General features: G+C 41.4%; 1 protein-coding gene across 3 annotated transcripts in view; it reads left to right on the forward strand.

Annotated features, from left to right (window-relative positions):
- SYT16 (synaptotagmin 16) overlaps nt 1–12,419 on the forward strand; it is a 258,100-nt gene that overhangs the window by 233,286 nt on the left and 12,395 nt on the right. For all 3 annotated transcript variants that reach the window (XM_046007086.1, XM_046007085.1, XM_046007084.1), the window contains 2 exons: nt 1,032–1,472; nt 4,689–4,878. In XM_046007086.1, coding sequence (XP_045863042.1) covers nt 1,032–1,472; nt 4,689–4,878 — 631 coding nt within the window. The remainder of the gene's footprint in view (nt 1–1,031; nt 1,473–4,688; nt 4,879–12,419) is intronic.

Below are 12,419 nucleotides of genomic sequence, written 5' to 3' on the forward strand. Positions count from 1 at the left end.
CTTGTAATGCAGGTCATCTCAGCTTTTTCAGTGAGGTCATCAGATCTGAGTGGCTATGGGTGAATTGTTGTCTAAGGGTGCTATTTTATAATGAAGGGCCCATGTTTGAAAATAGGTAGCATCAGTCCATGGATGTGAGTAGATATTGATGGAGTCTGGTCTGCGCCAGGTCTTTTTCCATATCTCATAAAACCTCACCACTGCACTCCATCAAGTAGGCGTCTTAATGCTCAGTTTGCAGCTAGAGCACAGAGAGAGTGGCCTATTTGGCCAGAACCAAGAAGATAGTGCATGGTAGAGTTATGATTCCAACCCATGGGTTCTGTTTCTGCATCCAGTGTTGCTCTTTGCTAAGTGACTGCTACAAGTGTCCTCCTAAAACCTTGGTACTCAAAGTGTGGTTTGAGGCCAGCTGTGACACCCTCATGACCTGAGAAATGAAGAGTCTCAGGCCTCACCCCAGTCCTACAGAATCAGAAACTCTGAGTGACTCGAGTCCACATGAACGTTCGAGAAGATCTACCCTAAACATTTTCTCCCATGTAGCTTGAAAATCTACTGAGAGATCACCTGTCTGTGAGCTGCATTAAGATTCTTATCTGCATGAAGTCCTGGCCCTTGGAGCACAGGCCCAGACTTAACCATTTCTCCTGGGAACTTCAGAAAAAGTTATTTCTTGGCAGTTGCATAGTTGACTAATTTTAGACTTAGTATCTCAATTTCAATGATAGTGGTCAGTTGTGCTTTTGGAGAGTCAGTGTATATGAAAACACTTGGCAAACTATAAAAGCTTTCTTCCTTCATTCCAAAAACATTCATGAAGGCTCACCATATGTCAGAAGCTGTGCCCCTAAAGAATTTGCAGTCCAAGGGAGACATAGACCAGTAAACAGACCCTTCTGATGTATAGGGATATGTGGTAGTGGTCAAAAATTAGAGGGTTCTGAAGGAGCATAGGGGGGCACCATCTCACCAAAGGATATTTGGTTATTACCATTTCCATTCCTAATCTCTTCCTCTATCTGCAACAGGAACAGGATGGGGCCAATTTTCAGGTGCCAACGGGGGTCTTGGAGCCCATCTCAAAATGTGGTGACCTGGATGTCATCTTTGAATATAGAGCTTCCAGCCAGAAGTTCACAGTGACCATTGTGAGAGCACAGGGTCTCCCAGACAAGGACCGAAGTGGTGTCAACTCCTGGCAAGTTCACGTAGTGCTGCTGCCCAGTAAGAAGCAGAGGGGCAGGACAAGCATACAGAGAGGCCCCAACCCTGTCTTCAAGGAGAAGGTCACCTTCACCAAGCTGGAGCCCAGAGATGTGGCTGCCTGCGCTATTCGCTTCCGTCTGTATGCTGCCCGCAAGATGACCCGTGAGAGAATGATGGGAGAGAAGCTATTCCATCTCAGCCACCTGCACCCAGAAGGGGAAATGAAAGTGACTCTGGTTCTGGAGCCAAGAAGTAATATCAGTGTGAGTATGTTAAATGGTGCTGCTAATGATGCGGGTATGTTCAAGGATCTGGAATTGTCAGCCCTTGATTTAGTATATTCAGCCTGTGAATTCAAACACCTTAATTTAATTTTCCATTTGGCTCTCCTCATCTTTATAAGCCATGATTTGCACTTCATGGTACAGTGGTTTTTTCCTTCATACCCATCTTCCCTATAAGCCGATGGATGTATTCCCAGTCCATTTCTGGAAATGACAGCAAGGGTGGGGGGAGGGTTTATCCTGCTGATTGACTAACCTATGGTCTATCTCCCTCCCTCTTGCCCCACATTTACTATGCATTATGATGAACCTCAGAGATGGGACTTCCAACGGGAGCTCCTTAACATGTGTGTCTGAGTAGGCTACAGCTGCAGCCCTGATCTCCAGTCTCTCCTCAGACATTCCATTTATATGACTGAGCTCCTTCCATGTGCCTTATCCTCTGCATCCCTGCTGGGGTTTTGAGGAAGGACAGCACAGCTTGTATGTCTCCAAGATGGACAACTCACTGTTGCTGGGGGTTCATTGTCATTCAGTAGGAGGGCCTCTTTTTAAAAAACCATGTGAAAAGATCAGGTGGCTCTCTTGGGCTACTGGGCCAAGCAGTCATCCATTCAAACATGTGTACTCAGTGCCTTCTATGTCATGTACTGTGCAGGCAGAGGGCACGTAGGAAAGAACAAAAAGGGTGATACACCTGTGCCCTCAAGAGCTAACAGCCTGGTAGAGAAAGGGAAGTGAGAGCAAACCAGGGTTTGCAAGGGGAGAGAAGGGTTTAGAAAGGTCAGAGAATGTGTCTCTAAAGTGGTAATAAAACACAGAACTCCATGAATCAAGGGATCAAGACTGTGGTATGTGGATGAGCAAGGATTCCAGGAGGAGAGAATGGCACATGCAGGCATCGAGAAGTAGGAAGGAGATTGTCCTGTCTCAGGCAAGGAAAGGAGCCAGGAAGTAGTTATGGAATGTAGTTACAGGAGATCCAGCCAGTTAAATTTTAAATAGATATCTCAAAATTAATATCTCCAGACTTTCCTCCCTAAATCTATTCTACCTACATCATTTCCAACTTGGCTAAAGGCAGTTTCATCCTTTTAGTTGTTTAGGTCAACCTGAAATCCTATTGGCTCTGTCTTCAAAGTTGAACCAAAACCTAACTCTGCTGGATTACTGCAATGGCCTCCTGGTGGTCTTCCTGCTTTTGCCTTTGCCCCTTATAAACTACTCCCAACCCAGGGATGCATATGAACCTTCTAGGGGCACGTGGGTGACTCAGTCCATTAAGTGTCTGACTCTTGATTTTGGATTAGGTCATGATCTCAGGGTCCTGGGATGGAGCCCCATGTCGGCTCTGAGCTTGATGCAGAGTCTGCATAGGATTCTCTCTCCCTCTCTGCCCCTCTTCCACTTGTGATTTCTACCTCTCTCTAAAGTAAATAAATAAAATCTTTAAAAAGCTCAAAACAAAAACACAAGCCAGGTAATGTCTCATTTCTGCTTCAATCCCTCTATTTTCTTAAGCTCTGAGTAAAGTAGACCTGAAATCATGGGAAATAGAAGCCAGAGGAGGTCAGAAGGAATACTGCACTATTAAGGAATGAGAGTAGGTAGGATCACACTCCCATTTCTCCATGCCAGGCCCTGGCCCTGGAGATATGGAGTTGAGGCAGGAGATGAACCAGTGTGAAAGAACTTCGAAGGTAAAAATTCTTCATCAGTTATCTGTTGATCATGATTATATGCCAGGCATTGGGCTCTGCACTGAACAGAGTGATTTATAGGGATTCAAAATGTAATGGGGAAGCAAGCTCTGTAGTGATAGGTGCCTTGGTAGATGCTTCTGCAGAAACAGAGGGAAGGGCTGATCCTTACCCCAAACCGAGCAAATATGTCAGTACTGGGCGAAACAGTAGGGCCTATATGGCACATATCCATATCAGTTCTCCCTATACTTTACATATTCTTGAAGGCCCAGGGCTCCACCCTGGCTGGGTAAGCAGGATTTTCTCCTACAGATGTGAAAAATATTTAATTCCTCTTAGTGTGTGTGGTTTTTTTTTTTAAAGATTTTATTTCTTTTTCAGAGAGAGAAAAAAAGAGCATAAGCAGTGGGGAGTGGCAGGCAGGAGGAGAAGCAGGCTCCCTGCTAAGCAGAGAGACTGACACGGGGCTTGATCTCTGGACCCTGGGATCATGACCTGAGCTGAAGGCAGATGCTTCACCAACTAAGCCACCCAGATGTCCCTTTGTGAGGTTTTTGATAACAAGCTTTAGGAAGTGATTTCAGATGTTGAGGACACAGTTTGAGCTAAGTCTGATGCACTAGTTTCTGGTGGAAGAGGTGGTGGTTTTGGGAGTCTGGCTGTCTAATGCCCACAGGGCCAATGCCCACTGTTCTTCTTGAGTGAGAGTCAACCTCCCGACTTACTTTGCTCTGCTCCTCCAAATGTGTCTGGTGTAGTAAGGTGGGCACTTTGGAGAAGCAAGTGTGTGGGAATAAACAGGGCAGAAAGCGTCGACTCTCTCCTAAGCTCACCTGCAAAGTCTCTGAGATGCACAGTCCATGCATGGATTTTTTTTTTTTTTTAACCAAACACTCATAAAAGTGTTTGTTTTCAATATAATTCATTTCCTCGGGGGGGAAAAAATGTAGCATCTGGCATATTCCTGACAACCCTAGGAAGCAGAACTAGGGCCCAGATATTCTGTGTGGTGGTAGGTGGTCACGGTCGTTTCTCTTCTAGTGAAGACAGAGTGCCTCCTGTGTTGCTGCATTCATCAAGAAGCTGCAGAGAACAGAAAAAAAAACTCATGCCTAGGGTGGATGGGTTCCGTAGAAACACTCAAGCATAAATGACACAGGAGGGATCTTGGGTCTATATTAAATGTATTATGAGCTCTTCCTGTATGAGAGGGTTTGATTTACACAAGTAATAATATCTTTGTCCATTTTGTGTTTAGAGAGGAAATGTTGAATGGAGACAGCTCTCGAGGCAAGTGTGTCAGCGAATAATGCAGGGCATCTCACCCATGACCGCACTCCCCAGGCCCATTATCATTCACACCAAGTGCGCCGTTAGTAATCTTTGGCAGCGGTTGGGACCAGGCCACAATTTCAGCACACATAATACCGGCTTTCTGTACGAGAGCAGTACAGCGTGGACCAATGGCTTCTTTGTTGTTCTCCCCCTCCAGAGTGGAGAGTCTCCGCTCAGCCCATCTGCACTTTCTCACAGCGATACTGCTTCCTCCACGCAGTCGCTTTCTCATGGAGGGGCCCCGGAGCTGCTGGTGGGGCTGGCCTACAACGCCACAACGGGGCGATTATCCGTGGAAATGATCAAAGGCAGCCATTTCCGAAACCTCGCTGTTAATAGAGCGCCTGGTAAGTGCGTGTCTGTAGCCCCAGCCCTGGGCCTTCCAGGGGCAAGCAGAAGGCTGTGTCGGCTTTGGTCCTCATTCTTTAACTTTCTTCAAGACGTGATCTTGGTATGACTTAGCCATGTTTTTACAAAGTGATACCTCGGGGTATCTTAAATGCCCTTTTATCTCATTAGCTTGATGGCTTCTCCGATATCTGGATATAGCTCCATGCAAAATAGGCTGCCCTCTACATGCATATGGGTAAAGGGAAAAGAGGGTTGTCTCCTCAGCAACACGATGTGTATGGGCAATTAAAATCTGCTAAGAGGTTCCGGGCCTGCAAATACCTTTAAAGAGTCAGAGCGTAGGGTTTGGAGTGAGGCATATCCGGGGCCAAAGTCCAGCTCTACCCACTCACCCATTAGCTTTGCTCTGATCCAGTACAATTCAGTTCTCTATTATGAATCTCAGTAGATTCACCTGGAACAAAGGGATGTTCATAATACTTTCCTTATTGGTTTGTCTGTGGGGGGTGAGGGTTAAATAAAATGATTTCTATAAAGCATTTAGCCTAATGGCTAACACACAGTGAGCATATGAGAAATGTTAGTGGTTACGGTGCTGACAGAGGAGATGCTGGAAGAGGATCTGGGGTAATATGAGCCTGACGTAGCAGGAGAGCTAGCACTTTGGAGATCACCACTGGAAGGAGGGCCTCGAGGCCCTCCTGTAGCAGCAGTCCCAGGTCCAGAAAGCCAGAATAAAAATGCTGCTGCTGGAAACAGCCACAATTGCCTATCAGGACCCAAGAAGTTAGACACTGAGCATTGGACTAATGCTGAAAAAATTAGCTTGGCATTAATGATTGTCAGCCAAAAAAAAAGCTTAAGAGGGGACAGGAAGATGGTTTCTGCCTCCCTTCTGCCTTCTGGATTTCATGCAAGTACATACAACCAGAGGCACCTAATTCTTATCTGGAATTCTAGCTGCAAGAGAGTGAAAAATGTTGTTTGATTTCCAGCCTTTCAAGGCCGGAAGGTAAACTAGAAAGGGTAGCATGGAGGGCAAGGGAGCCTGTCCACCTCAGGCATCAGTCTTACTGAAATAAGGATGAAGTTGCTAACAACATGGTAGGCTCAAGGAGTCAATGGGCTCTAGCCTCAAATGTCAGCAGCCAAGCTGGTAGAAAAGCATCAGCTTCAGGGTGAAAAAAGAAAGGCAGCTTCTATAGCCAATCCAGGCTCTCACTCTTCTTAGTCTTTATCTGTGCTGCAGCCCACAAAGTCTCTGTTCAGTGGTATCTCATTGTTGATCTGTATTAACACCATTAGAGCAAGGTAGTGAGGAAGACCCAGCACTCCGGATAACAAGAGGGCAGGTACAGAAGCTGTATTCTGTGTTGATGCTCATGGCCATGTGAGAGCTATTTAACATGCATCATAGGTGCTGATTATCACACGGCTAGTCTCTTTGCTAGGTACAGCTTTGTTTTTTAAAATAGCTCTGGATTTATTAAGGACCTGGATTTACTGCTTTTCCTTGAGAGCTTTTTCCAGTTTTCCCCTATCCTCCTGAAAGTTGGTGAGATCTGGATAACTATTTGGGAAGAACATGGTGGAGCTGCAGAGAGCGATGGGGAGGTGAATCACACAGTCATGACCTGTTCCAATCCAAGCTGGGAAACTCTAATCTGTGTGCTGGGTGGTGTTATGGTAGCTGAGAAAGCATCAGCTGAAGGCTGACAAAGATTTGAATTCAGGCTCTGACACTTAACTAGCTGGGAGTTATTAAACTTTCCTGAATCTCAGTTTCCTCATCTGTAAAATGAAATTATAATCATATATACTTTCTAGGTAGAAATACTATGAAGAAAGCTATGATGTTGCGGATGGTACTATTGTATCATTATATATTTCTATACAGGAGAAAACATGCCAAAGAGGAAATTCTTGTAACAAATATTTAAAACTGAATAGAAAAAAAAAAGGCAAATCCTAATTTAGAAATTGATTTTATTCCAGAAGTTTAAGTCAGTTTGGCATTTGCTACGTGATTTTTGTAGACATACTGTTGCAATTTAAACCCTAACTGACATGCTGTATCTTTGCGACCAAAGTAATAGGAAACAATGTTGCTGTGATGCTGTTCATTAAAACAGAAACTCAGTAGTGAAGACAAAAGTTTTTTGTTTATGTAGAATTCCGGTACTTGAGGAAAAGCCAGTTTAATTTGGAGAGGTTGGAAAAGTAGAAGGTTCCTTTGTGGAGATTGCAAAAGGGATCTCTTGGTACTTGCAAGGGCTTTAGATGTTGATGGCCTTGGTTCTTCATTATGTCCAATTCATTATGCCACTAGCAGTGCTTTGGCAGTCATCAGGCAAACTTAGGATACATTTTTAGTTCCCATATGGAAGAAAATAAGAGACAGAGCAAGAGTTTTATGAGATAACTGAGCAGAGTTGGAAGAAAGGGGGGAGGAGAGAGGATGCAGGTTGGGGGATGAATGGGCCTGGGGGTAATGTGTAGCTAAGGGAGACTGCCAAACACACTGTCCCCATGAGGTGGATGGAGGGCAGGGGTGTCGCCAGAGCCCTGCATCGTGGTTCAGAGTCTGCCAAGAGGAGCTGCCTGCAAGGGGAGAGGCATGTGTGGGAATACTCGTGTGAGGGTCCTAAAACCCTATGCATAAGGCTCTGGGCTCAGGGATAGTTCCCTCTTCTGTAAGAGAGGGCCCAAATTCTGCTTTCCAGAGTAGCCATGATAATTGAAGAATGGTCCTTAGGGAAGCCAGAAGGAGAATATCTTGAGCCTGAATATTGGGAACTTTTTTCCTCTAGAATATCAAAGTTTCTAAATATTGCTAGAAACTGGGAGAATATTTTGCCTCAAAATATATCATGAAACAAAATAGAACTTTGAACTTGCCAACTTGATCCAGTCGGATGACTGTTAGGACATTTTAAACTTTGCTTTCTAAGCAAGATAGAGGAAAAGTGGGCAGATAGTAGATAAAATTCCTTTGCTCTATTAGGGCCTTATAAGAGATAAACCACTGAAATGTAAGCCCCTTTCCTCAAACTTCTGAGGTAAATACTTGGGGGAGGAGGCTCAGTGAGATGCGGGTTTTGCTCTAATGCTCAGAAGCTGGTGAGAGCATTCTTAGGTAGGAGCCCATGACATGGGCCAGACTGGCTACAAGTAAGGCTGATTCCACAAAGTGTTGTTGAGGATGTGGAGAGTACATTCTAGGTGGGAATGGAACAACCACTTGGGAAAAGGCCTGGCAGTTTCTTATACAAGTAAACATGTGCTGAAAATCCAACAGTTCTATTTGTAGGCATTTACCCATATGTTAAAAAGAAGAATAAAAGACCTGCACAAGAATGTTCAGAGCAGATCTAGTCATAATGGCAAAAACTGCGAAGACCCCTCATGTCCACATGAATGAGTAAACACAGATATATTTATACAGTGGAGTACTATTCAACAACTAAAAATGAAATTAACATAGGATCTCAAAAACATACTGAGTATCTATTACATGACTCCATTTATAAGAAGTTCTCAAATAGGTGAAATTCATCTATCGTGAAAATAAGCAGAAAAGTGGTTGCCTCAGAGTTGGCCTCAGTGTCAAGATGAACTAAGCATGGACATGAAAGAGTATTCTGAGGTGATGGACATGTTCTATATTTTGATGTGAGTATGAGTTAAATGGATGTTTGTATCTGTTAAAACTTATTGAATGGTACTAGAATTTGTGCATTTCACTGTGTGTTAATTTTACCTTAAATTTTTACCTTAAAATTACCTAAAAAGAACCATGAAATATTGAACTCTGCTTAATTAAATGCATGCAGAAATGTTTAGGGGTGAAAAGTAATGATGGATGGATTGATGGGTAGATAGATATGCAAGTATGTGAGAAAGAAAATGATCTGAACTTGGGCTACTACAACAAAAATGCCGGAGACTAAGTGGCTTCACAGAAATTTATTTCTCACAGTTCTGGAGGCTGGGAAGTTCAAGACAAAAGTCCAGCTGATTTGGTTCTTGGTGAGAACCCTCTTCCTGCTTTTCAGACAGATACCTTCTTGCTGTATCCTCACGTGGCAAAGAGAGAAATCATCTCTCTCTTGTTTCTTCTTATAAGGGCACTAATTTCATTCATGAGGGATCCACCCTCATGACCTAATTACCTCCCAATGGTCATACATCCAAATACCATCACACTGAAGATTATAGCTTCAACATATAAATTTGGGGAGAATACACACATTCAGCCCATAGTACAAACAAAGCAAAATATAACAAATGAAGAATCTAGGCAGTGAATATTTGGGTATCCATTGTGCAATTACGTCAAATTTTCAGTGTATTTGAAAATTCTACTTATACAATATTGGGCAGAAAAAGCTAGTCTGGTCTACTGAAATAAATAATACATTATATTTATATAATATTTATATATTTAATTTATTATATATTTTATATTATATTTAATTTATATAAATATAAATATTTATATTTAACTTAATTTATATTAAATCTTATATATTTAATTTATTATAAATATTTATATATATAAATATTTATATAATACATTATATAAATATAATGTATTATTTGTTTCAGTATATATATATATAATATATATATAAATATATATATTTTTTAAAGCTAGTCTGGTCTAGAATAGATCCACTGGATTAGGTGGGTAAAAATAAAACATGAACCTCAGCTTCTGTGATTAGAATTACATTGTTTTTGCTTATGATTTTTGGTTATCTCAAGGTCCAGCCTTATTCCCCTGACTCAACCTTCAACAGGATCGAGTACCAAGCCACTGAACCTGAGTGCATCTTCTGTAGCACCCTCTGTAAACCACACCCATCCCAAGAGAAAGTACATAACTAGGCACTTTCTGATTTCCAACTTTAAACTTTTCTCTGTTCATCCAGTGGATGGATGGATGGATGGATGGATAGATGTAGATGTAGATACAGATAGATTTTTATCTAGATTTACATCTGTCTACATCTTTTTCTTCTTTCTTTTTGGAAAATGCCCGTGTTATAGGTTGTTATGGGTTTTTTTGTTTTTTTGGTTTCTTTTTAATAATAGGCGGCCTTGGGATGAGAAAATAGGTTATTTGAAAATTACTGAAACTGGCCCATTGAACCTATTCAGAAACAACCTATAAATGAAGTATCAACACGAACTAATCTTAGCCCCAGGCACATATCAGTGTGCTAAGAATCATGTCAGGCATTTTCAAGGTAATACCTCATTTAGTATATGTGGTCAGTGCTCAAAAATATTTTCACCATTGCTTTTAAGGTGCTATAGGCTAGTCTACAACCTGATGGCAAGGAATAGTCTCCACATTTATACAGGGTGGATGGTCCAGGTGAAAAACCAGTTTATAGCATCTAGTAGACATATGAAATCCCAATATGCATTTACAAATGCTTTTGAAAAAGTTTCCATGGAGAATTAGAAACATTTGATTATCCTTTGAATTTGGCTTCATGGGAAAGCAATTCACTAACAATTTAGCAGCTCTGTTCTGCCTGCCACCCAGTTACTGCATGGCCTTGACATTTGATTTAACCTCTCTGAATTTCATTTCCTTCCCTGTTAAGTGAGGTTAACAAACTAATGTTACCAGTACAAGTGCTAAGTTAAAAAATATATTAGCTATTCCATTGGGAGATTCTCTTTCTCCATCTTTATTTTCACTATGTCTCCTTCTACAGTGCATTACTGCCTTGTGTGTATGTGTGTGTGTGTGTATACACACATATTATGGTTCTTGTCAAAAACTATCATTAAGATGTCCCCTCTAGTTAAAAACAGCAAGTTCCCAGCCTCTCAGCATGTGCATGATTAGCCACATGTGATAATTACATCCCAAATGATAATACTTACAGCAGCAGCATATTAACCTTGTTAGGCACTCGCAATAGCAGACACTAGAGCAAAGGAAACAAAACAAAACAAAATGAAACAACCTTATCAAGCTGCCTCATGTCGAGTGTGAAGAATGGGTGGGATGCAGGGGTGAGCTGTACAAAGGGAGTGCAGGGGCAAAAAGATTAAATGAAAATGAGCAGATCTGGGGCTACCACCTTCCAAAATCCAGATCTAGCTTTCCACTAAATGTAGTGTTTATTCGTATCCACTGTGTGCTCAGAATTATGCCAATCCAAACGAAGGTTTGTATGTGGCACTAGTTTACTGAGTGCGTAGGTGATAATCCTATACTTCCACGAACTCACTTATTCCCACAACAATATTAAAGTTAGTCAGAAAAGCAACAGGGAGTAAATGCGATTACCATGGTACATGAATTTTATCTCAATCAAGCTGTTTGGTTGGTTAGTGATTGTTTTTGTTATTGTTGTTGTTGTTAAACCAAGTTATCTGTAGAAGAATGGCAGTAAGACTAAGGACAGACTTCTCAACAGCAATGACAGAAGCCAGAGGACAAGGGGACAGTATTACTGAAGTCTCGAGAGGAAAATACTCTCAACTTTTAGTGGTCTGTTTGAGTGAAGGAAAAATACAGATGTTTTCCACAAAGTTGGAAAGGGTTTGTCACTGAAAGAACGACTAGTTGATATATTTCAGAGAGAAAGAAACTGAATTTAGAAGGAAATAGTGAAGTTCAGGAAGGACTAATGAACAAAAAATCTGGTAAACAGGTAAGTAAATATTAGCATGTATAGACTGTAAGAAACAGGACAGCAGCAGCAGGAAAAATGACTGATATATTGGGAGTATGACAACAAAGGGAAATAACATGAAGGATGAGAAGGGAAGATGGAAATCCAAGAATTTATGTTACCTAAGAGGAGAGTAGAGATATTGATTAATTTTAGACATTAAATCAAGGCACATGTAAAAATTTTCATCTAACTTTCAAACCAGTAGAGGGAATAAATTAGAATGAAGTAAATTCAGTGGATCAATAGAAACCAGGAAAGGATATTTAAAGGCACAGAGAATGCAGGATAGAAAGCACAAACCAAAGCAATAAAAAAATAAATAAAAAAAAATCAGTGATCATAATAAATGTAAAAGGACTAAAACTGGTGTTCGAAAGATATATATAATGTTATATTATTCTCTTGCTCCCAATCTCTCCCTGTATCCCTTCCCCATATCCTCTCACCCACATTGTAGTTTATGTTGGCCCACCTAGTCTCATAATGTATAAGAAAAAAAAAAATACAAATTACCAACAAATTGAGCTTAGGCCGGGCATGTAAGGATTTAACATTAGGAAAGTCAGCTCATGTAGCTCACCATATTAACTGACTTATGAGAAACCATTTTGGTTATCTCAACAGGTGCAAAAAAAGCCTTTGAGAGAATGCACTATCTGTCCATTATTGATAAAGAGAACTCAGCAGATGGATAATAGAAGGTGTTTTAGTATAGGTTAAGCTAAGATGCAGTAACAAACAAGCCCGGCAATTGTGGGTGACTGGAAACAGCGAAGGTTTATTTCTCCCTTGCATCACTGTCTATGGTGAGTCAAGTGACTCCTCTCTGTTAG

Source organism: Meles meles, chromosome 6 (assembly GCF_922984935.1).
Source record: "Meles meles chromosome 6, mMelMel3.1 paternal haplotype, whole genome shotgun sequence".
Taxonomy (NCBI): domain Eukaryota; kingdom Metazoa; phylum Chordata; class Mammalia; order Carnivora; family Mustelidae; genus Meles; species Meles meles.